This window comes from Polyodon spathula, chromosome 1 (genome assembly GCF_017654505.1).
Source record: "Polyodon spathula isolate WHYD16114869_AA chromosome 1, ASM1765450v1, whole genome shotgun sequence".
Classification (NCBI taxonomy): Eukaryota; Metazoa; Chordata; class Actinopteri; order Acipenseriformes; family Polyodontidae; genus Polyodon; species Polyodon spathula.
Genome location: NC_054534.1, coordinates 43,750,555 through 43,777,173, shown reverse-complemented (window position 1 = coordinate 43,777,173; position 26,619 = coordinate 43,750,555). Strand labels below are relative to the sequence as shown.

Sequence of the window (26,619 nt, the reverse complement as noted above, 5' to 3'; positions counted from 1 at the left end):
CACACCTTATATATATATATATATATAACATATATATATATATATATATATATATATATATATATATATATATATATATATATATATATATATATATGTATGGAAATTCTTATGCCTTGGAAATGCTCTTATATTCTACCCAACAGTCAAGTCTATTATTAAGAAATGGAGAGAATATGGAACAACTGTGAATCTGTCTAACAGGCCGTCCTCAAAAACTGAGTATCCCGGTGAGAAGGTCACTAGTCAGGAAGGCCACCAAGAGGCCTGTGGCAACTCTGAAGGAGTTACAGTCTTCCACGGCTGAGCTGGTAGAAACTGTGCATACGGCCACAATAGCCCGGGTGCTTCACAAAACTGACCTTTATGGAAGAGTGGCATAAAGAAAGCCATTGTTAAAAACAACTCAGCTAGTTTGCCAGAACGCATGTGGGAGACTCTAAGAAGATTATATGGTCTGATGAGCCCAAAATAGACCTTTGTGGCATCAACTCTAAGAGCTATGTTTGGCGCAAGCCTAACACCGCACATCATCCTGAGAACTCCATCACTACCGTGAGACGTGGTGGCAGCATCATGCTATTGGGATGCTTCTCTGCGTCAGGGCCTGGAAAGCTTGTGAAGATAAAGGGCAAAATGGATGCAGCAAAGTACAGAGAAATCCTGGAGGAAAACCTGCTGAAGTCTACAAGAGACCTGGGACTTGGGAGGAGATTCATCTTCCAGCAGAACAATGACCCCAAACATACAGCCAAAGCCGCACTGGAGTGGCTTAAAAACAAAAAGGTCAATGTCCTGGAGTGGCCAGGTCAAAGCCCGGACCTCAATACAATTGAGAATATGTGGAAAGAATTGAAAATTGCTGTTCACCAAAGGTCCCCATCCAACTTGACGGAGCTTGAACAATTTTTGAAAAGAAGAATGGGCAAAAAGTGCATTCCAGATGTGCAAAGCTGGTAGAGACATATCCATATAGACTCATGGCTGTAATTGCTGCCAAAGGTGTCTCTACCAAATATTGACTCAAGGGGGTTAATACTTATGCAATCAATTATTTTCTATTTTGTATATGTGATTAATTTAGAACAATTTGTAGATTTTATTTTTCACTTTGACATTATGGACTTTTTTGTGTTGATCAGTGGCAAAAACTAATTAAATCCATTTTGATTCCATGTTGTAACACAATAAAATGTAGAAAAGTCCAAGGGGGTTGAATACTTTTGAGAGCCACTGTAAATAAAAATAAACATCAGAAAACCTTGCTGCTCAGTGTGACTGCTGCTCAGTGTGAGGATGCTGCTGCTCAGTGTGAGGGTGCTGCTGCTCAGTGTGAGGGTGCTGCTGCTCAGTGTGAGGGTGCTGCTGCTCAGTGTGAGGGTGCTGCTGCTCAGTGTGAGGGTGCTGCTGCTCAGTGTGAGGGTGCTGCTGCTCAGTGTGAGGGTGCTGCTGCTCAGTGAGAGGGTGCTGCTGCTCAGTGTGAGGGTGCTGCTGCTGCTCAGTGTGAGGGTGCTGCTGCTCAGTGTGAGGGTGCTGCTGCTCAGTGTGAGGGTGCTGCTGCTCAGTGTGAGGGTGCTGCTGCTCAGTGTGAGGGTGCTGCTGCTCAGTGTGAGGGTGCTGCTGCTCAGTGTGAGGGGTGCTGCTGCTCAGTGTGAGGGTGCTGCTGCTCAGTGTGAGGGTGCTGCTGCTCAGTGTGAGGGTGCTGCTGCTCAGTGTGAGGGTGCTGCTGCTCAGTGTGAGGGTGCTGCTGCTCAGTGTGAGGGTGCTGCTGCTCAGTGTGAGGGTGCTGCTGCTCAGTGTGAGGGTGCTGCTGCTCAGTGTGAGGGTGCTGCTGCTCAGTGTGAGGGTGCTGCTGCTCAGTGTGAGGGTGCTGCTGCTCAGTGTGAGGGTGCTGCTGCTCAGTGTGAGGGTGCTGCTGCTCAGTGTGAGGGTGCTGCTGCTCAGTGTGAGGGTGCTGCTGCTCAGTGTGAGGGTGCTGCTGCTCAGTGTGAGGGTGCTGCTGCTCAGTGTGAGGGTGCTGCTGCTCAGTGAGAGGGTGCTGCTGCTCAGTGTGAGGGTGCTGCTGCTACTCAGTGTGAGGGTGCTGCTGCTCAGTGTGAGGGTGCTGCTGCTCAGTGTGAGGGTGCTGCTGCTCAGTGTGAGGGTGCTGCTGCTCAGTGTGAGGGTGCTGCTGCTCAGTGTGAGGGTGCTGCTGCTCAGTGTGAGGGTGCTGCTGCTCAGTGTGAGGGTGCTGCTGCTCAGTGTGAGGGTGCTGCTGCTCAGTGTGAGGGTGCTGCTGCTCAGTGTGAGGGTGCTGCTGCTCAGTGTGAGGGTGCTGCTGCTCAGTGTGAGGGTGCTGCTGCTCAGTGTGAGGGTGCTGCTGCTCAGTGTGAGGGTGCTGCTGCTCAGTGTGAGGGTGCTGCTGCTCAGTGTGAGGGTGCTGCTGCTCAGTGTGTGGGTGCTGCTGCTCAGTGTGAGGGTGCTGCTGCTCAGTGTGAGGGTGCTGCTGCTCAGTGAGAGGGTGCTGCTGCTCAGTGTGAGGGTGCTGCTGCTCAGTGTGAGGGTGCTGCTGCTCAGTGTGGGGGTGCTGCTGCTCAGTGTAAGGGTGCTGCTGCTCAGTGTGAGGGTGCTGCTGCTCAGTGTGAGGGTGCTGCTGCTCAGTGTGGGGGTGCTGCTGCTGCTCAGTGTGTGGGTGCTGCTGCTGCTCAGTGTGAGGGTGCTGCTGCTCAGTGTGGGGGTGCTGCTGCTCAGTGTGAGGGTGCTGCTGCTCAGTGTGAGGGTGCTGCTGCTCAGTGTGGGGGTGCTGCTGCTGCTCAGTGTGTGGGTGCTGCTGCTGCTCAGTGTGAGGGTGCTGCTGCTCAGTGTGGGGGTGCTGCTGCTCAGTGTGAAGGTGCTGCTGCTCAATGTGAAGGTCCTGCTGCTCATTGTGACTTCAACTTGCAACTTAAAGCTTTAAACAAATCATTAAAAACCCTTTATGGCCCTCTTTTATGGGACTGAGCTCCTGTTCTCACCATTTAGTACCATGGGAACACACACATTAAACAACAACTTTAGCTTATCTAGTATGGTAACATGCTGTAGAAGATTTAAAGTGTGCGCCCTCTGTAACTGGCACAGCCCAGCACGTGTACCAGAGAGCAGCATGCGACAGAAACTACAGTTGTACTGGCAGGCACCAGGTATGTAGTTTATTTTTGTTATGTATTCTATAAAATATGCACAAAAAATGATATTCACAATCACAAGTCTCTAACTGACAACAAGAAGGTCAAGCCCAAAATAGCTTTCAGTTTAATAAATTTGTAAAGGGTACCAAGGCCACTGATCTTCAAGTCAAGGCCAGAGTATGGGATGCTGTGTAATTTTGCTTAGGATTCATACATATAAAGCTAATTATTGGCTACAGGAAGAAACAACACAGTTTAACATAATATGTATTTATCCAGAAAATGCTGTTTGCTGTGTTTTTTGTTTTGTTTTGTTTTGTTTTGTTTTTTTGTCAACCAGCAGCCCAGCCAAATCTCCAGAGTTTTTGTTTTAGTAGCCAATGGCTCTTAGGCCAAATAAAATTGGTCACCAATTTTGATATAGAATATTACAGTACTGCTAAATAGTAGGGTTATGTATACTGGTAATGTCTCAGGGTTAATATTAGAGGTGGGCAATGATATAAATATTGTATGTCGATATCGTATGTGTATTTCGATATTGATATTGGTAATATTGCTGTCTTGCAAAACACAGAAAAATATAATAACACAATTGTAATATCAAGCATATATACATATAGAGATGTTAACAGTATTTACATATGAAAAGCAATAACTTATTTTAACTGAGTGGTGCTTTGCTTCACAATATCCATGGAGAAAAATAAGGTCTTGTTATATTGTTTTAGTATTCCATCAATCAGCCATCTCAAAACCAAAATATTTCTATTCTTCACTGTGCACAGACTTTCTAGCCAATCCAGAAGTATGACTCTTCAGCTGCTACGTGTAAATGCTAACTCACGACAACTCGAAATGTATTAAGTATGGTGCCATATGGTGTAATAAGTATGCAAAATAATTTTGCATTATTTTGAGATGTGTTATGATGTTTTAAAAGTACATCTCATTTATCATAGTAAAAGGTCACATCTGAAAAATACATAAATAATTGCATAAGTAATGAACCGCTGATGTGTATATCTCAAAATAATACAAAACGAATGACCAATGGTGCATAATGTAGCATGCAAATAGCGTTTGCTACCTAAACGCCAATCAATGGAATAAAATGGTTAAAGAATACTTTTTATGTGTGGTGTTTGCCTGCAAGACTGACAATGATTTTTATATGCAGGGTTTGTTGTATCTTAATATAAAAGAAACTTGATTATATTATGTTTGTAGTAGTATTAGTAATACAAAAGTATGTCTTTGCAAGCGTACATATATTTTTAAATCGTGTAATATAACTATATGGAAATTATTATCGATATTGAACAATATCGATATTGGTTCTCACCCCTACTAAAACACATATCGATTCTTGAACAAGGATTGCTGAAAGCAATATATTCTCTTTTCTTTTAAAACATATAATACCACTACATGTTCTGATAAGCTTGTGTCCTGCCTTCTCTTGCGGGAAAGATTTCCTACCATTTATGAAGGTAAGGAGCAGGCAATTGATCAATGGAGAAGGAGATTACTGCCACAGTTTAATGTTCCTGTTGAGCAGGAGCAGCTGCCCAAAGAGTATTGCATCAAGGTGGTGGTTTGAGAAATGAAGCAGGGTCATTTCTGACTGCAGACCTGGCAGATTTCATGCTGACTGCACTGTCACTACCCATGCTAGCGCTGAAGGTGAGCGGGTTTAGACAAGTAAACTTAAAACTGACTTGCACAATTGTGTCTTTGACAGCACAGCACAACCACTGAATGAGAAGTTTGGATTAGGACAGGCCAAGGAGGTGTGTTGTACCTTTCAGCCATCAGCTGAGATGATTACAGCCACAAATAATGACATTTACCAGAATAGTAAAGTGGAGGAGGCTGAAGTAGAGAATGAAGACATGGATATAGCAGTGATTGTAAGTAATGAACAGACTCAGTTAAATGAATAGGTGTTTGCTTTAATCTTTTGAGATGTGTACCAGATTTACAGTCTACCTCAATTGTATGTTTTTTTTTTCTTTCTTTAATGTTTCCAAAGTACAAAACAAACACAACAACTGCAAAAGAGAAAAAAAGCAGCTGTGATTTCGTAGTTTAAGAAAACTTCAAGATCTAATTTTTGTAATGGTTTATCAAAGGAAATTGCAGATGTATTAATATTACAGCTGGTAAATAAAAACGGACGTGACATATTTCTTGTTGCGTTAGTTTTGAACCCCCGCCAAGGGAAATGAACCGTCTGCCCTGCATGGAGAACGACGCTGCAGCTGAGACACTGCTTAGGAGCATGCCCACAAAATCCATCTGGGAAGGCTTTGCGATTATTACGACATCTACCCTTCAGTCTGCTGCTTAGCTTTCCCGCCTTGCACGCTAGTGTTATTTCAGAAGTAATGCAATTCTAGCCAGACTGGTTTGCGGGGGACATTCTTAAACAAGAAGGACAAAATAAATCTTTCGTGTTTAACGTTTTGTAAGTATTACGCGACTCTCTTCTATATTGGCGATGTAGATTTAATATGTTGCATGATCACAATTTTAAACTTGTTTTAAGTTATTTGATTTATGGCGTTAATTTCGTAGGTATAATGTTAATGTTACATTTGTTCAGGTACTAATTAAAAAGTCGACAGAAACCGACTTTCAGAAATACAATACTGTATTACATTTTTTTAACATTTATTATTTTCTGATATTGCAGATAAACACGATACATTTTGGATTATACAGTGTACTTAAAATAATAGTGTGGTCTGCTGATGCCGATTAGCTTTTGTTTGTGTTTAAATATTTCATACAATTGTAAATATTCTGTTTTTTTTAAATTAAAAGTACATTTAAACAATCAAAGATTCATGTTTAGAAATCGTATAAGAAAAAACATGTTTAAATGTAGTGCACATATTCTTTAAAACAAACAATAATAGAGATAGATAGATAAAGGTGGCAGGGGGAGTGTTAGATTTCGCCCTGCCTAAAAACCACGTGAAAATGCACCTTTTGTTCATTTAATTGCTTTTGGTTAATTTAATTGTGTTTGTGTTAATTGTTGTATTGTTAATTATCCCCTGCACCTGGCTGTAATTGTAAATTAGAGCCAGGTGCAGGGTATTTAAGGAAAGCAGCCAGTTTGCTATTGTTCCTATGGAGTGAAGAGCCAGGCTGAAAGTCGTTAAGGTCTATTGGAAACATACGTTTGGTTTTGTAAACAAGTGTATTAGCGTTTTGCTTTGGTGTTATATGTCACGTAAACAGCTTAGCTGTCCTGCGTGTTAGTCAGGGACCTGCATATGTTTAGATAGTGCTCAAGGAGAGCTAGGTGTTTGTTTGTTGATTCACTTTTTAATAAAAGTGGGCAAAAGCGCTTTAAAAATCAAAATTTTATCTCTGGGTCACGTTCTTAAAGGGGCACGAACTCGGTCTACGGCCAATCTGTTTACTATATATATATATATATATATATATATATATAGTATATATATATATATATATATATATATATATATATGTTGTGATATAGTAATGTGTGTGCTATGAATACATTCCTGAATCATATAAAGTGACACAAATACATACAAAATGCAAACTGGCTATTTATAAAATGATGTGTAATTGTAAATACTGGTTGTATATTTATTAGATTTGAATTAATTAATTAATTTTTTTAATAGGCTATCTTAGTTTACCCATTATTATTGCAGATACATGGTTGCTGGATATCTGAAGATGACTGCAATGAAGATTCTGTCAGAGTGTGCATTTATCTCCATTTCTGATGTAACAGTTGCTCTTTGTGCAGTTCTTGTTATCTTGGTTGCCATCAAAAGCAGAAAAAGAGAGAGGAAGGATTTGATCCCTCCCCCAGGTCCAACACCCTGGCCGGTTATTGGCAACATGCTACAGATGGGAAACAAGCCTCATATCTCCCTCACACTCATGAGAGAGAAATATGGAGATGTGTTCCAGGTTAAACTTGGTTCTTTGTTAGTGGTTGTGTTGAGTGGCATTGATACCATCAAGCAAGCACTGGTCAGACAAGGAGAAAGCTTTGCTGGTAGACCAGACCTTTACACCTTTTCTGCAGTAGCAGATGGCACGAGCATGACATTCAGTGAGAAGTATGGGGAAGGTTGGATTCTTCACAAGAAAATTTGCAAGACTGCACTGAGAACCTTTTCTCAGACAGAGGCCAAAAACTCAACCTGCTCTTGTCTGTTGGAGGAGCAAATTTGCTCCGAAGCCTTGGAAGTCGTCGATCTGTTCATGGAGTTCTCTAGAAAGGAAGGCTGCTTTGATCCCGCCGTACCTATCATTAGCTCTGTGGCTAATGTAGTTTGTGCATTATGCTTCGGCAAGAGGTATGACTATAACGACAAAGAGTTTCTAACCCTAGTTCAGATAAACAATGAAGTGTTGAAAGGGTTTGCTACTGGAAATGTTGCCGATTTCTTTCCAGTTCTCCGCTACCTACCAACAAGCCCCGCAATCAAGACTTTAGTCCAGTACATAAAAAGGATGAACAGTTTTATGGAACGAAACATCGAAGAACATCTAAACACTTTTGATAAGGTAGGGGCAATGTTTAACCAGTGAAGGTACATAGAGAAGGTCCTCATAATCCAATGACAAGTGCAAGGCTATTGTCAAATGTATTCTGAAAGTTCTACTGGAGGAAAGGAGTGTAAAATAAGTTTGTTGTAGAAAATCAATAGTGCTCAATGTAGTGTGAAAGACATACAAACATGTGGGTCAGTGAAATAGTTAAATGGAATAATATAATTTTAACTTGTTTCCATACTAGATACTGTACTTTATAACATTTGTATTCTCTATTCAACAGTTTAAATGTAGATACATTATATAGTTGTGATTTAAAATAGTTATTTAAACTTGAAATAACCAAAGTCATGAAATGCCATACCACTGATTACTCGGCTGCATCCAGATTAAGGTTATAGCACAGATACCAAGATGTGATGGGCAGGGTAGCTTTCATCGAGGGGAGTAGTAAAAATGGCAGAGGTAAGACAATTTATTTTAAAACTTTAGCAACAACATCTTTAATAAGGAAAAGCTGAATATCCAAGTGGCCTCCAATTCATACAGGTGGTGAAATTCACTTTTTTAAAAGCTGTTGACCCAGATACCCTTTGATCTTTATAAAGCTAATTGAATTTCATAACATTATACCATACAGTTTTAACATTCTTAATGTAACTTAAATTGTTGTGTTACAAACTCATAATTGCAACTGATTACAAAGAACAGCAGAAACATCGAGGGATTCAAACCATCCTGAGGAAGCCATTTTTCTTTTTCCTTCTCATCATCTAACTCTTGCTGAGCGTGTTGACTGTATTTCCCTTGCGTTTGTGCTGAAAGCTGGCTCGTCGCTTTCCTGGAATCAAAGACTTTCACCTTTCAGTGGCCTCCTCGCTTGCGTGGTAAGCCGCCCTTTATCTGTCTGTCGTGTGTGATCGACTGCCTATGCAGTCACCTGCAAGTGGTTGTCTCTTTCTTGAGGGTACACAGTTCCTCTACGGGGCTAGGCCTTGTCACATCCTCGCTGCCGTGTAGACCTCACCAGCTGCGTAGACCTGCCCACCTCGGTGAGTCGGGCCTTGTAAAAAAAAAAAAAAAAAAAAAAAAGAGTCCTCTCCCCTATCTATTCTTTTGTTTTTCTCGGTCTGCTTCCAACTTGCCCATCGTGACTTCGGCCCTTGTGTACCCCTGGTGCATACTACGCACTGACCATGTGTGTGACCGCGCGGTTAGGGTAGACACAATTGCACAGCTACACACCCCCCCCCCCCCCCCCCCCGGTGCTTCGGTACCACGGTGCACGCATAGCCCTTGGTACTTTGGTATCTCAGTGCACAAGGTTCTTATTGAATATGGCACGCAGTGCCCAGCACTACAGCGTCAGTGCACAGACATAGTGCTCTCGGTACTTGGTGCGCTCTCTACACAAGGTGCTTCGCCCACTGCTACAGAGCTAGTGCAAGAGTGCACGGTACTTGATGCACATAATGCTATGGTACTTTGTGGTACACACAGTGATAGGTGCCGATTGCGTCAGTGCACGAACAAATGGTGCTGCACGGTACATGGTGTACGTAGTGCATACGGTACTAGGTAGGCAGGTGTCTAGTACCTCGGTGCACATAATGCCCTCGGGTGCTTGATGCACGAGGTGCCTCTATGCCCTCTGCCTGTAGACAGTGCTCCACTCTGCTTTATACTACGTGCTGCCCCGTTCACGTGACTGCACATAGTCCAGACTAGACACCCCTGTCCAGTGGCTGTGATCGAGACTGAAATAGCTCTCGAGTTTTCTGGAGTTGCATTTCATTTCTGGATGCTGGCTTGCCACTTCCCTGAAATCAGAAACCCTGCTTCTGTGAATTCAGCTATAAAGACTGAACAACTGTGCTGTTCAACATCCTACATCACTTTGCTATTGCAGTCTGCTTTCTAACCTTACACTGCACGCTGTTCTGTGTTTTCCTCCACTATTGCAGTTAAATAAATAAAAACATGTGATTCTCCACTGGACCCCAGCTTTGTAGTGCCCTGCTGTGGAAGTGACTCCGCTGGATGGTCTCTGCCCGCCCTCTTGGTATACCTAAAAATCTCAGTTCATCCACGTTCCCATGGTTTCTGTCGTATTGCCCTCGCAGCTTTGCTGATGTGTGCATCTATGTCTGGTTTTATTTCACAAGCTCCACTCCCAGGCCTGCTGCGCCTTGCTGCTGAGGTGCATACGACTGCTTATTTTAGCCGGCCTACTCGGTGGACTGTTAAAAACAAAACAAAATCAGTTACCTATGTTGCCATGGTGACTTATTTTTACCCTCATAGCTTGCTGTGGTGTGGTGTGTGTGTGTGTGTGTGTTCGTTTCTTTACTGCCTTGCAGTTTAGAAATAAATAAGTAAAAAATAACAAATGTGATTCTTCTAGAACCGAGCTCTGCTGTGCCCCGCATTTTAGTGGCATCTGCCGGCTTGTTTCAGCCCGCCTACTTGGCACTCTTGGTCACCCGCCTGGTGTAGTGAATGTGTTTCTCCCATAGCTAAATTGCTGTGTGTAAGCCCCTGTTATTTCTTATTATTGCCCTTGCAGTTTAAAAAAAATAAATAAAAGCAGTACATTTTTTCTTCCTGCCTACCACGCCGCTGCTCCTTGACCCTGTGCTCCACTATAGTATACGCTACTCCCTGCCATGTTGTGTGACTGCACATGGTCCGGAACCAGGTTATAGCTACGCTGCACCGTGCGCTCCGCGGTACTGCTCTCCTGATTGCTTACCGCAGCCACTCGAGCCTGTGTATCTACCCCGGTGTATGCTATCCACTACCCCAGGTTGTGTTGTCTACACGTGGTTAATCTTGGTGCTTAGATGCTCCATGCCTTGGTGCTTAGCACCACAGTGACACCTGCACTTGTTGCCCTAGTTCGTCTGTGCACACGGTGTCCTTGGAGCCCGAGTGCTTCAATGCAAAGGTCTACACCTTCTGGTATGTAAATAACACCCTTGGGGGCCATGCAGACATCAAGCATGGCTAAGGTTATCCCATACATAATGTCATTGGTAGTCGTCTTCGAATTGAAAGGGAGCGTTGGGTTACTTACCGTTACCTGAAAGAGAAGACAACCACCAACCACGAGGTTGCATAGTCACCCTCATGGGTTCGATGGAAAAAGAGAAATGGCTTCCTCAGGACAACGGTTTTAATCATGTTGGGCTGGACTAAGCGCGTCTTCCCAGGAAGGGATCTATCTATAGCTCTGGTATAGAGAGTTCTGCTATACCTACACAAGGGGTAAGCACATCCCATACATTAATGTCATTGGTGGTTGTCTTTTCTTTCAGGGAATCAGGGTTATGGTAAATAACCTAATAGTTATGGGCCAGTGTCTTCTCTCAAACACTTGAATGTACTTGTGACAAAAACCGACATTAAAAATAAGAATAACTTAAAAACTACAAATCCAAGCAAATTCTAACCACTGTAGGAAATTGGAGACAAATATAAGCTACCTTGGCGTCAAATACCATAGCTGGAGCTATTTTATATTTTTCTCCAGGTCTGCTGAAAAATTACATTATAATTCAAAATAAATACCTAAATAACTTTAATAACGTTTTACTTGTCAGAGTTGCTTATAGTTTATCTGGACAGTGCCAGTAATCTGAATGGAGCATCAATCTATTCAGCTAAAAACACTGTTGCAATCATGTTTGGCATTTTAAATATTATATGAATGGAATGCATGTTGCTTCAGTTTTGTGTTGGAAACGACAATAAAATGACAGACACTTAAATAGCTTCCACTTGCATTTTACTTTGGAAAGTAATCTGATATGTGTATTGCCTGTATAATAAATAAAATTTTACTTGCGGTGTGCCCTAACAGGACCCACCGCAGTCAGATATGCGACGGATTACTGTGTAGCCAAATCGAATCTGAAACTTCTAGAGGCTCAAAGTGAATAGCAAAAGTGTGCTGAAGATTGATGCAAAATCCGTAAAACACGTTAATACCAAGAAAATGTAGCTCTGCAATTTAAAAACGAAGTGAACCTTACAGTAGTATTGTATACTTTTGTGTAGCATTGCATCTGCCATTAATATTGCTTTTGTAGTTGTGCTTGCTGCATGTAACAGTTTATTTAGGCCTTTAGCCAAGCATGTTCTCATGTCGGCTTCTTATTAATGTATTTAGTGACAATCCCAAAGATCCCACTATGAGTATATAACAAACAGATACACCATTAGAGAGCCAGGGTAACGTTCTGACAGGCGTTTACTGTACAGATTGTTAACAGCTATGAAACATGAAGTACAGATGCCACTTTAACACTACTCATGGATAGTTGTTATGTGATGCTATAATAATTGTTGCAGATGTAGGTCATGGTGACTGACTTGTAATGTGTTATTTGTATAATTGAAATGGGGCTATGTAACTTGTTTAACCAATATATTCTGTTATCTGTTTATAGAACTGCATTAGAGACATCACTGATGCCCTCATTGCAAAGTGTGAAGGTAGACATGATGAAGGAAAGAAAGCTTTGTTGTCCAACAAACAAATAGTCCACACTGTCATTGACATATTTGGAGCAGGTAAGGTTTTGTTACTCTTGTCTTATGAATATTGCTTCTGTTTCCTATACATTTTATTAATGAATTCTAGAACTGCATGTAAACATACTGAACTTCAGTAGTTGGTCTCCCTCCAAATGTATGGCCTGGTATAATAGCTCAGATAGACGTTTGGTTCTATGATGTTTTATAAGGATGTTAGACTGGAGCCCCCCCTGAGCTCCAGAGTCAGAAAGACTTGCCTGAACATCTGCAAGCAATTAATAGTGACTTTTGATTCAATATGCAGTAGAACACAGTAGTTATTTTCTTGCAGCACACTTGGCAGGTCATGCAAAAAGTATGCTTTAAAAAGGAGCCACTGTGCTTTAGTAGTAAACTGAGTCAAAGAAATGGAAAGAGGTGAGGGGGGGGAGAGAGGAGGAGTACATAGGGTTCCCAGTCAGAAAGAATGATATACTGTATTGTAAAATGTGTAGTATTAGGTTTAGGTATTATATATCTTTCATTGTTGGTGTGATTAAAAACAGTGCAGACAGTTAAGGTTTGAACAAAGGTACTTTTTAAAGTCGATTTTACAACCAGCTCAAAGGGGGAGAAAAAACCCTACCAATTTGTATGAACATTAAGTATGGTCAGATTGGCAGACTCAACAAACCCTGTGAAATGGGATAACATTTGGCTGACTGCTTTGCGATAGTGGGGAAAGAACAGCTGGTTTTTTTAGAAGATGGTTTTTTTATACACCTGTATCTCAAAAAGTATAGCAAATTGTAACAGGGCGAAGAGCTCTGTACATGGTTATTTATGTAGAACGGGGTACCCTTCCACCCCTGTATTATGATTTTTTGTTTGTATTTAATGACGGCGAAAGCCATGTGTTTTGTTATTGTTTTGTTTGTGGCAGAGTCAATTAGGCAGCTCATCCTCTGCCAATGGATATGTTAAACCTTGTGGTAATGTGTGGCTGTCGGCTAGTGTGGTGTTAAACTAGCCAGCTGTCACACGTAATTAATAAACTTGTGCAAATTTTGTCCAGTATATAAACCTGTATCTCTCTCTCTTTCTCTCTCACTCTCTCTCTGTTTGGGGTGGGAGTACAGAGGAGAGTATGGGAGAGCGAGAGCAGAAAGGAAATAAAAAATATATATACCGGCTCGGGGAACCTTTCGCTTCGCGGGTTCGGTTGACTGGACTAACCGATAAAACAAACGGTTATTTCCAAAAATAAAGCGAGACACAAAAACATATTTATTTTATATATATAGATATATTATATATATATATATATATATATATATATATAATATATATATATATAAAATAATAAGTATAACCCCTCCTTCTCGAGGCCAAGAAGCAGTAAAAGTGGCAACAGCAGCAGCGTAAGAGGTGGTGGTCTCTGGTTCCAACTCTGTTTCGACCCCCGGACTAGGTAGCCAATCAAGAGCAGTGGAGGATAAAGGGGCTCCCTTGTGCGGTGCCTGTGGTGAGTTTGGGCATGACAGGGAGGACTGCTCCGATTGAGACCCCCAATATGAGGATATATATATATCTAATATAATATCATATAAATTAGAAATTGGGGGGAGGAAGAGCTCCAAGAAGCAGTAAAAGTGGCAACAGCAGCAGCGTAAGTAAGGTGGTTGTCTCTGGGTCCAACCTGGTTCGACCCCCGGACTAGTAACCAATCAAGAGCAGTGGAGAATAGTTGGGCCTTGTGCGGTGCCTGTGGGATTTGGGCTGACAGGGAGGACTATAGCTCCGATTGAGACCCCCAATTTGAGCGGGGCATGTGAACCAGGGACTGGTTGGGGACCGCTGGCGAATGTTTCTGGTGTAGGAACTGAGACCCAGCATTCTCCAGCATCCCAAGGTATGCAGTTGGTGAATCCACTCTCCCCAGAGAAGCCCCCCTGTCCCACGACCACATAGGGAGATTGCCGCTGGTTCCTACTCCATCATGACCAGAGATCAGCTGGGATGGCCCTCCTCTGTACTCCAAGGGCGTCCTGGCTGTTGGCATATCTGCGGGCCAGACAGGGCATCTGCCCGTACACTGTCCCCTACAAAACATACATAAGAATCAAGAGCAGTGGAGGATAAAGGGGCTCCCTTGTGCGGTGCCTGTGGTGAGTTTGGGCATGACAGGGAGGACTGCTCCGATTGAGACCCCCAATATATGAGGAGGCATGGAACCAGGGCCTGGTTGGGGACGCTGGCGAATTGGTTCTGGGTGGTAGACAAGACCCAGCAGTCTCCAGCACCCAAAAGGGAGCAGTTGGTGAATCCACTGCCCAAGAGAAGCCCCCATGTCCACGACCAGCAGAGGGAGAGTGCCGCTGGTTCCACCACCATCACCAGAGATCAGCTGGGAGGCCCTCCTCTGTACTGTAGAGGCGTCCTGCTGTTGGCATATCTGCGGGCAGCAGGGGCATTTCCCTTACAACTGTCCCCTCACACCAGAAAGGCCTGCTGATTCCATCTCCACCAGCAGAGAGAGAGGCCTCCAGCACCAGGGAAGGACTACTTGCCACTCCCTCCGCAACCAGCAGAGGAAGAGTGCCTGCTGGTTCCATCTCCACCAGCAGGAGAGAGCACATCTGGGTTCCTAAGGTGCGGCGAGGTCAGTCCCTGCCTGTGTAACCTAGTGAACGCCACAGTCGCAAGGAGAAGAGCAGGAGCTGCCTCTCCCTTCATGACAGACAGGGCCAGGACAAAGATACTGGGGCAGGTCCGCAGCCACCCTTGCATAGGCTGTTTAGCAGAGCATGTGCGGAAGCTACATGGCCACAGGCGCATTGCGATAGAGTGCCACGCCCGATTCTCAACGACCTAGTCCTGGCTCCATAATGGAAATAGAGCTTCCTGTGGCCGCTGCCGACCAGGCTCCCCTCCCACCAGCATCTCCCAAGACTGCCGCTGTCGTCCCATTTTACATGCGAAACACCACCCAAACGTGGACTAAGTGGAGAAGAACCTAAAGAAACTCTGAACTCCCGCAGCCACCGTTGCCTATGTCTTGTTATTAGGTCAGAGGGTTCTGACAGACAGGGCAGGTCAAGATACTTCCGAGGGACCCTTGCATAGGCTGTTTAGCAGAGCATGGGCGGAAGCTACATGGCCACAGCGGCTGCGAAGAGTGCCACCCCCAGCATCACCACTAGTCCTGGCTCCATAATTGGGAGAAATAGAGCTCCTGTGGCCGCCTTCATGACCAGGGGCTCCCCTCCCACCTTCATCTCCCAAGACTGCCGCTGTCGTCGCCCAGTGGTCCGCTGCCGCAGTCGTCTTCCGAGGGACCGCTGCTGTCCTGCCTTGCACCGCCCAAGGATGCACGGAATGTAGCAGGTCCCTTCGGAAGGAAACATGGGTGTCCTTGCCTACGGTGCAACCAAGCGATGGTAAGCCTTACGGTGAACCACCGAAAAGGATAGCCAGCTCTTCTTCACGACAAGGCCACATGCACTTGATGACATCTGATCGAAAGGGCTGCCAGTGGTTCTCCACATCGCCTGGTGGGGCTGAATGCTGCTCTCTTCATCGGTGCTTTAGAGACTAGCTTGGTCCCCCGGCAGGCAGATTTTTCACTGCCGGAGATAGTTTGGTCAGAGCTCCAGAAAAAGGAAGGGGATAGTGGGGGGAAGTAGTCTGGAGACCACCCCCGCGGGCAACCAGATGGCTGCCCAGATTTTCTTGGCTGGAGGAGTCGGCTTGTGTGCGGTCAACCTGGCAGCTACAGCTGTTGTGGTGGGTTGCACCTTGCTTCCCCTCTTCTGGGACTTTGAGACTGAGGGAGAAAGTGGCCGTTGGGGCCATGTGTGCTTTGCACAATGGTGGGGGGGATATATGTAACAGGATGAGGAACAGAACAGAGCGAGGAGCCCTGTACATGATTATTTATGTAGAACAGGAAGCCCCTCCGGCCCTGTATTAATGTATTTAATGACAGTAGAAGCCATGTGTTTTAGTTATTTTTTGAAAAAAACAACAAAAACAAAATAACTGCACTTCATCAACTTTTCTAGTGGCTATATACTGCAGGAAATATTTAGATCAAGATGTTTGTGAATATAATAATGCTGTAAAATCATGCATGGGCTGTCAAAACTTGATTGGAGAAATGATACAACCCAGATGTCAAGGTTGGAATATTTCCATGCATAAGGGTTGGATTGCGCAAAAAGGGTAAATGTAGTTGGAGTCCTAGTTGAAACTGCAGTAGTATCATTTTGCAACCTTTGTTTTTTTTTTTATTCATAGTGCATTTGTCTGTTTCATGTATTTTACACTGGGGCCTTTTAGAGGGTTTGGTCTGCACTCGTATGGTTTGGTACATTTGGTGTGAAGTGTGAACAAGAAAGTCAACTTGGGAACTGAACCGTGCCGAGTCCACCTAAAGAGGCAGTTTTGATCCGTGGTCTGGTTTGCTTGCTAAATGTTGCTGTGAACAACAGCTGGACTTTTGCACATAGGAAACAAACTATAAAAGGTAACCTGACTCTGAAGTAAACATTGTGCGTAGTTTAGTTCATGTTCTGAGGAAACAAGTTGAACAAAAAACATAAATGTCTTTGGGAACTGCATTAGGGTTACCAGACATCCCATGAAAACGGTGGTAGTCACAGTTTCAGCCTTAATTTGTTGTCCAGGTCGGAAACAATAAAATTGTTAATTGTCCTGGTTTTGCTATTGTATTTATTTATTTTTTTTAAAGTACAAAACTACATAAGTGTGCTCAACGAGTTAATAGCAGAGTAATGTATTACTGTAGGTTGTGTTAGCATGATTCAAAAATAAGACAATTATATGGATTATTTAATCATTCTGATAAGGTGTATATCATATTTAAATAATAGCTGATCTATTTTTTAAATCTGTCTTTGTATATTTAACATGTGTTGACTAGATGACACTATAAAGAAAATAAGTTATGATGTGCAATGAATTCACCCGATGTTTAATTTTTAAACTGTTATTGTGTTGTTATATACTGTTATTTTAATGCTTTCAGAGCTGCTATGGCATTAGAAATTGAAGGGAAAAAGTCTCAGTTTTTCACTGGAAATCTGGACAGTGGGAGAAACTGAACTCTGACAAAAATTGTCAGACACCGAAATCCAAGCCAAACTGGACAAAACTTACAAAAATAGTAAATATGTTTTTCTTAAGCTAATTTGTTTAATGCTGACAATAGGAGAACCGTGCAGAATTGTGTAAACTGCATTATTTTCTTACTGTAGGTATTCATACATGTATTAATTAAGTTAGTGAAGTGCTCCCCCAGTGCTTTCTTCCACCAATATGTATGACTGTAAAACATGCTAAATTAAAAAACCAGAGCAATACATCAATAGCTGACATCTTTCAATATGCATTGCAGGATATTGTAAAAATCGGTTCACACATCACATTAACAACAGAGTTCACTTAAAAACGACATTGTGAACAGATTTCCATTACGTTAAAGTAGATGTTGAACTTCATACTGATTTGAACTCTGCTCTCGCCAAGATAAGCAGCAACTAAGACTTTGCAGTAAACTAATGTGATCCATCTCCATCCATTTGCGTTGTTTTCTGTCTGGTGTTGATTTGCTGAAGTCTAATGCTGGCTCCAGGGATCAGCTCATTTTGCCTCCCCAGCGCATCAGCACACACAACGGCTGCGATGCTGTCTCCAGGGATCAACCCAGTGTGGTCTCCCCAGCGTATCGCCATGACAACTGTCTGGATTGAGCTAAGTAGGGTACATCTCTGGGGTCTTCGAGTGGGCACCTTCCATCCTCGGTGTTTCGTTGACTAGCCCTCGACACCTCAAGGGCTCAACAGTGATTCTGGTGTCCCAGCATCGCCCCCCTCCATCCAACTCAGCTCAGCCCAACTTACTTACCTGTACATCAGTGTTGCTTTCTTTCTATTGTGCTTGAGATCCCCATCCAGAACAGAAACAGCCTGTACTGAAGAACAATGAAAAAGGACTAGAGAAAGTAACTTTTAGTTTGCATCCAAGTGAACTCGGTCCCTTTGCTCACTGAGAAGTGTGAACAGCAAGCACATTGATACATTGTTTCAAACAAAACAAACTTGACCAAGTTTGAAATGGACTCGGTGTGAATGCAGCCTAAGATCCTTTTAACTGCAGTTTCTGAATACAAATAAAATGCAAACAATACACAATAACATATTATAAGAGTAACTCAGAAATTCTACTTCATGTGGGTGTCGTTCCTGCTAACCAATAGTAACTTTCTCTCTAGACCCTACCCAGATTAGAATTCTTGAAAATGAGTTGCGCATGTTTTGTAAACTGATTTTTTCATGTGGTTTAAAAATTGTAATTAAGAATGTTGATAAATAAGTCTATAATTAAGAGGGGGGGGGGTTATAGTTGGATTAATACTGAAGAGTGACTATTTATATATTGAAAATTTAATATTCTACATTTGCAAAGTGACATTTGTAGACCATTAATGCAATGAAAGTAACAAATAAACTGCACTCTTAAATTATAGTATCAGCAAATGTATCTCTTTTCTATATCTAATTGGAAAACAATTAATTGTGCAAGGTATGTGAAGAGAAGATTTAAATGTTGTAGCCTTTTTAAGCAATGTAAAAATAGTGAATGCACAGCAGGGTTAGAAACTCCTGCTTGCCAGAGGCTAATTAAATCTGATGGGGACTAATTGATGTCTGTGTCGCGGTAGTCCTCTGGGCGAGTACTTAAAACAATAGTCGTTCGGTAGTGAAGCCTCCGTTGGTTCTCCTGCAATGCTAACCCCATTTAACATGACGTTTACGTTTGTGTTCTCCCTCTGCGCAGGATCGAAGTTTATTGGGTGTTTGATTTTACTGAAACACATTGCATCTTGAAGTAAGTGTAAACTAGTTTTACAAAAATGTGGAGGTTTATACCAGGTTGCAACCCTCCACCAGAAAAGAAAAAAAAAAAGACTGAAGATGTTGTAATGAATGACCCCTACTTAAACTGTAGCGTGTCTGCCTTTAGTGCCAAGGATCAGCAGTTCAGTTCCAGACCACGGTGAATGTAAAAATAAAAAATATATAATAAAATAAAAAGCATTACAGATGGTGTCCCGGTAGTGGTACGACTTGCGGGATGTGTGTCTCATGAAGTTCAGATATACTGTATGCTGCACAGTTGCTCTACACACATGACAAGCTTTCTGTAAGCACTGGAAATATGTAATGAATAACCCCTACTGGCTGAATAGGCACATTGTATGTGTAGAAAAGACATGACTACGAACCCCACTAGGGGATTCCCCTTTAGTGAAACTGTAGCGTGTCTGCCAGTTGTGCCGAGGGTCAGTAGTTCAATTCCAGACCACCAGGAGGAAAAAAATAATAAATAAAAAGCGTTACAATGTGATTAGCAAAGGGGGCCGTTTATACGAACAAGATAAAAAAAAATAAAAAATAGGCCACGTTTTACTAAGCATTTTAAAACTAATAAACAATTACCATGATAAACATTATCTTAATATGTTGCTTAGAACATAACACAATATATTCATGTGGCAGTGTGCCCCGCATGTGTGTGGTGTGTTTAATGTTGCTTTATAGGTATTGGTGCATGGGATATAAATGGGTCTGTGTAGCACGAGTGTTTTAAAATGTAGTTTATATTTAGGCACAGGGATTGCACAATCACTCCACATGCAGATTAAACTGGGCTGTAGAAGCATGGGGAGCACAATTAGCTCACGGGAAGATGTACCGAGATTCCAGTTGAAGAATTGATTTGCAGTCGAGTATCGGTACAGCTGCATAAAAGAGGCACAGTTCACTCGCTCATGTTTGGGTGTTCAGTGAGTAGAGAACAGGAGAGAAAGTAGAGAGTAAACTTTAAAAGAATAATTACAATTGCTATTTCATGCTGGAAGGACCAGCACGATACTTGTTTGTTTGTCTGATGTTTTAGTGTTAATCCGTTTTGTTTGTCTATTTGTTTTGGCCTCAAGTGCTGTGTGCTGTTTTTGTTTAAATCTTTTATTTGTTTGTTTAATAAAAACACTGAGCGCAGCCATTGCATCTCATTTCAAGCTCAGTACTGCGTGTGTGTGTTACTTCCAGAACCTGGCATCAACACCCACACGCTCCAACCCCCACCCCAGAATTGAGTTCTTACCTATAAACAACAGTAAAACATGTAAAGTTTGGGACTCGCTGTATGTAGCTTGGTGTTTTCATTATCGTCAGCATATTTTAAGTGAGTGGAAGCTAAAATAAAGTTAAAACACCCTTTTCTTATACCAATACAGTACAGTAGTACTATTTTAATAGCAAACCATTCACTGGCGGTGTACTGCTAGAATATGCCTCCCTGCCAGAATTTGCCACCCATGTATAATTTATAGGAAAGGAAGGTGGTAAATTATGGTAGCTCATACTGCAGTGTTAGAAAATACCACCCTTACATATTATGTAGGAAAAAAATAGGTATTAACACTAGAACGACCATGACTGGTCAATTTGACCGGCGTATTAAAAACAACATTACTATTTTAATGAAAGGACAAACAATGAAGTCATAGTTTTATTCAGGAATGTCATATAAAGCGTCTATACAACTGAAACATTGTAAATAAATGGACATTTCAACTAAAATGTGTTTGTATACAGACAAATTGCATAAAGCACAACCTAAAAAAAGGTAAAAAATGAAATAAACATATTTGAAAATAAATTTGTGGGCTTCATTTGCAAAGTCAAGGTGCTGGCACAAATCACACACATTGTGAGCTTACTGCAGGCACTGTGCATTTGATACAGCTATCAACAGTAACCCAGGGTCCTGGCACCAAATGCTCCACTGGCAAATACCAGTGCAATGAAAGCTTCTAATTCCTCCAAGGGCATTCACCAGGAATCATCTTGTAGTTGACAAGTGGGCTTCTGCTTCAGTGCAACGTTGTATGTGAAGCGTGTGCATGTCAATCAATAGGCGAGAAACACTCCCATTGCGTTCTCATCAATGTTGTGTTTTGCATATGCCATGGGCCCTGGAACTTCCCTCAAAATATTATGTTCACCCCTTCTACCTGCTGCTTCAACACCAGGATTTATAGTGTTCCAAGCAGTGCAATCATTACCAGGCTCTTCAGTGCCAGGTGGTGCTGGTGCTACCACTGGAGAAGCGGCTGCCTCAGCTGAAGTAGCAACTGTATCAGGTGCAGGGGCTGATGCAGGTGAAGTGGCTAGCATCCTTTGTAGGGACTGGCACAGGATTGCTTCTCCCATGGGATCTCCTGCTCCCTCTGTGTCACTACTGCTGGAAGATTCATCTTCACAAACCCGGTCTGCTTAAGAGCCAGATTCATCACGGTCTACCTCTGCTGCATGAGAATCATTGTTTGGTAAACTTTGCAGTAATTCCAAACACTGTTTTGCTGTCCTGTGTCATCAGTGATCCATTTTCAATGTGTATTGGGGTAACAATGAATTTCTTAGAGAAACGAGTGACTTGTATAGTAACCAGAGTGCAGACAGACAGCCTGGTGCTGTGAGCTGTCAAGGCTGATTGATGGGCTATCAGGAGGCTCATTGAAACAATAGAAATATCAGAAGACTGCTCACTTGAGGAATGAAGGCTGCTATTATCAAACTTCAGTCCATGGCGGCAAGTCCGGACTGATAAATACAAATAACACCACAACATTTAATTGCTCTGATGTTTTATAGGTATCGGTCAGTTTTGACAGCTCCTGGTTGGAATAGGTATGACAATATTATATCTCCCTAATTTTTGCAGTTACATAATTCTTTCTCTGTCAGGGTAATTAGTACATACTGTATATTTAGGAAATGTCAGGAAAGCACAGCTCCATATCTTAAACACACACTACAATTTTAATTTAAATTCCAAAAACGGTCAGAATTACTGCCTTGGTCATTCTAGTGTTAAATTGTGGCAAGTTATATTTTAGGGTCAGAACATGCCACCTGCATATTCTGTGGGAAAAATTAAGTAATGAATTGTGGCAAGTTGTATTCTGAGATCAAAAAGTACCACTTGTATATTCTGTAGCCAAATCTCACATGAATCCATTGCTGTGCACATCGTAGCCTTCGAGTCCTGTCAGAGTCAGTTTGAATTAATTGTTACCTCAGAACTTGGCACTGACAGCAAATTGTTTGCTTCTTGCATAAAAAAAGTCTTTCTTGTATTTTTCATAGAAAACAACGAACAATCGTGGGGTTTCCATACGGGTCAATTTACACGTGAAATGATGATGCGCATGCACGTTTAGGAGAAAACTTGTGTAGATCAGGTTTGTGGCTGAAAAAAATGGCCAAAGAGAAGGATAGGGTAAATCGCATTTACTTGTGTAAATAACAAAACACACAGGAAAATCCACAACCAGTTTCATATGGAAACACGCATTTCATGCGTAAATGTTAATGAGCGTGTTTATCCTTAACTATAAATATTGCAAGGGAGCAGGTTAGTTGTTATCATGGATTCCAAGATGGCAGAAAGTAGTGGCTGTTAGCTATTCAACGGTAATTTCTATCTTTGTTTGTTACAATATTATTCAAACTTTTTTTTTTTTTCAGTATACTAAAGACTTGCCGTTCAGTCCTGCATTGTATTGGTCTGTACACTTTAATTGGAAAATAAGTATTTTTAAATAGAAAATAAGTATTTTTACAGCTGTTGATCAATCTCATCTGAAAATGTCTCCGGTAGCTGTTCAAAACAAGTGCAAATCTCTTCAGCAGCACTAAGCCAAACCCACTGTTTTTTCTGTGAAAGTCAAAATGACAGCTGCGGTAGTTCTAGGTATTACATATTATATCTCCATAAGTTTCTGCAACCCATGACTATTCGGAGCTAAAATTTCTATCTTCTTAAAGAATGGGAACCTAGATGTTGGCCAGCTGCCCACGGATCGACAAGTAAAACACAGGTCTAGTACGATGCCGTCGTTTAAAAAAGGTGCCCTTTTGTTTATATAGACAAGATATATATATAATATTCCATAGACACAAACAAGATATTATATATATCAGATATATATATAATATATATATTTTCTAGACAACATGATATTAATGTATACATATATATATATACTTATATATGTAATAAAAGGACTATTAAGTTTTGATATACATCACACTAGTATGTATGTTTTCACAAGGACTATTAAGTTTACATCAGAACTAGCAAGTTTCAATTGTGTTAATTTCTAACCTTGTGGTTAGAAAAGACAGTATGGTTTAATCCAAATTCAGAATGTGCTTGCTCTTTTACTTTATTTAATTTGGGGGGGTTTAAATGCCTTTTATTGATTCGCATTCACATATTTAGTTTTATTATGTATTTATTTTTTACAAAACAATAACATTTTTACTAGGGGGTGGCAAGGAAGGTGGAATATTTCTAGCAACAATACAATTATATGGAATTATGTGGTTTCCATATGTATGATAAATGTTCAATCAATTACACAGTGTTACATAACTCATGACAGAGTTGATAAAGCTGTTTTTATCTTAAAATGATGAATACTGTTTAAAGTAGTATATTTTAAAGTGTTTTTTAGAGTGTTATACTTTCATTCCTTTTCAAAAGCAGTTTGGGCATTTTGTACTTTATTGCTACTGTGCATGCCTATACATGTTATATACATGTACACGTTTCAGATTATGTTCTTTGGTACTGCTACTCAATCACACTTAAGTTTGACATACAATGCAGCTCCTTCAATAGATTTATTTTTGCTGAAATCAACAACAGCTATTATGTGGTGCAAAAACCTGAACTGGAATTATCCAAAACAAGGTAATTAAAGCCTATGCATAGTTTCAGCAAAACCAGGGAGGGTGTCCCCAGTTGGGTTCACCTAGTAAAAGCATTTGTGGTACATTGATCCATAGGGTTAGGAAGGAAAGTCCACTGGGGCCTCACGCATCAGCGACAAATCAAACTCCCAGCAAGTCCAGGGTCTTGTCTCTGAGGTTCAGTAACTTGGTAACATTTGTTGATTAGTTTTGGCACGTGGAAAGAGGGGAATGGCGTAACAGTTGGTATTTTAAATAGTGTGCTGGTGGCAGAATTACAAATGTAACATAGAGAGACTTGGGATGTAACAGGGATCTGCAGTATTTAACTGCTCTAAATGAAGGAAGAAGATTGTGTCTTAAAGGAAATATTAAAGGGGTAAAATGGAAGGGAAAAGAGCAATGGAGGGGTGAGCAGAAGGTCAATGAATGTATAATGATGGGAAACAGAGATATAATTAGTAACGTGATTAGGTTGAAAAATATATCCTTGCAGTGTTCTAACCTTGTCACATTAAAAAGGAAAATTGTACATTTTGTAAACTATTAACTTTTTTTTTTAGGTTTTGATACAATAATAGCAGGTTTACAGTGGAGTTTACTGTACCTTATACAGTTCCCAGACACCCAGGCAAAAATCCAACAGGAAATTGGTAAAGTATAGCTTACCAAAATTATTATTATTTTTTTTAGAGAGTATGCAGCTGCTTCACTACATTATTCACCTCAGGCAACATGAAGTACCTGCTGCCAGTCTGATCGTTATTCTGCTGGCTAGTTATGCCATTATAAAGCCTCTGTATTCCTATATTCTGTACACGTGTTTCTACACAGGTACAGCTATGGCCTAAACTTTATCATCACCTAGAATTTTAGGATTGAGATATGAAAAAAAACAAAACTATGTGTACATAATTTAGATTTTTAATTAAAGAAACTATAAAATGGTATTGCAAAAGTCTACCAGAAGACAGTAGTACAGTATTTCATCTCCAGTCCAAAATGTCCCATTTTTCAATTTGTCAGTTTTTTGTATAAGTATATGGAAAACTATTACACAGTATGTAATTTTTTATGTTAACATAACTTTATTCGACTTTATGAAGGAAAATTAGTTCAATCTACAGGGCTGTACAAAACCTTTATTCATAGCTGTATTTATTTATTCTGGTTCTGATTTGTTAATATAAATTGTTTTAATTCTTCCTTATTCTATAAACCTATATTCCAATAACATTTTTTTTTCTTTTGATTTAGATGATAAAATTGGTTCATGCAGGCTTCCAAGGTTTGAAGATAAGCCATTAATGCCTTACACTGAGGCATTTATTTATGAGGTGTTTAGACATGCATCATACGTACCATTTACAATTCCAGTGACCATCTGGTAAAATATATATGATATATATATATATATATATATATATATATATATATATATATATATATATATATATATATATATATATATATATATATATGTGTGTGTCCTTTAGAAGTTTGGGGATACAGAATTGGGACAGCATACCACTTTAAAATATAGAACAAATGTTCCACATGGTCATTGATTAGTTACTGGTCATTGATTAGAAAGCCATTAGGATGGCTTTCTCATTAAAACTTTCAGGACATTTTTCAAAGGGAGGTACTATATCAAGATAGTTGGCAAGTTGGGTAAAATGGACATAAAACAGCCCAACAGTCAGTCATTCTGCATTTTTTATTCCTCCTCAGTACTTGCTGGAGGGTAGTGTCTGGTATAATTAATTGTCACACCTTCAGTGCCTCTACCAAGCAGGTGACTGGCAGAGGCTTTCCACGATGGGCCTGGTCTCCAGGGTTCAGTGGCTTGGGAACATCTTTGGTTTAGGGTCAGTGGGTGAAAAGAGGCGATTGGCTTGACACTGGGAATGAAGGTCGTCTGTTGATCTTCAGTTTCAGTAGCAAGGCAACATTCGACTTGATCATTTCAATTTGGGTTGAAAAATGTATCAATCAATAAATAAATAAATAAATACTTGTTGATGGTCCTTTTCAATCTTTTTTTTCATCTAGCACTACGGCAAACACCACCCTCAATGGATATTTCATTCCCAAAGACACTTGTGTTTTCATAAATCAGTATCAAATCAATCATGATGTGTAAGTATGTTCAGTTTCATTATAACATGTTTAACCGGAATATTTGTGTCTTAAAATTGTGAATAGCATTTACAGAATACCTTCATAACATAAATAAACAAGTGGTATAGAAACTAGTGAGGTAAAATCAATTATTGGATACACTTCTTTGCATACAATTACTGTAATGTTTTCCCTATTTTGTTATACATAATGACCCCCTAAAGTACACATTGCTTTCTAAATAGTGTTCCCCATTCACAGTTAAAATATGTCTTTGGATTTTGAGGATGGATCAGTAGTTGTCTCAGCCCACTGACAAGCATGTGTTGAGTAACTTTAACTTGAGCCAGTATCCAGGAAACCACATCAAAGTTCAGTATTGCACAACAAGCACAAGTATGTAAATAAACTTGTGTCCTGAACAC

General features: G+C 41.0%; 1 protein-coding gene across 1 annotated transcript in view; it reads left to right on the top strand.

Moving 5' to 3' along the window:
- Window positions 1-5,498: 5,498 nt before the first annotated feature.
- Window positions 5,499-26,619, top strand: part of LOC121319039 (cytochrome P450 1A1) — a 29,420-nt gene continuing 8,299 nt past the window's right edge. Inside the window, exons 1-6 of the mRNA XM_041256266.1 lie at window positions 5,499-5,619; window positions 6,848-7,715; window positions 12,155-12,278; window positions 24,634-24,723; window positions 25,328-25,457; window positions 26,126-26,212. Of these exons, the coding sequence (XP_041112200.1) occupies window positions 6,852-7,715; window positions 12,155-12,278; window positions 24,634-24,723; window positions 25,328-25,457; window positions 26,126-26,212 (1,295 nt within the window). The 5' untranslated portion in view covers window positions 5,499-5,619; window positions 6,848-6,851. The remainder of the gene's footprint in view (window positions 5,620-6,847; window positions 7,716-12,154; window positions 12,279-24,633; window positions 24,724-25,327; window positions 25,458-26,125; window positions 26,213-26,619) is intronic.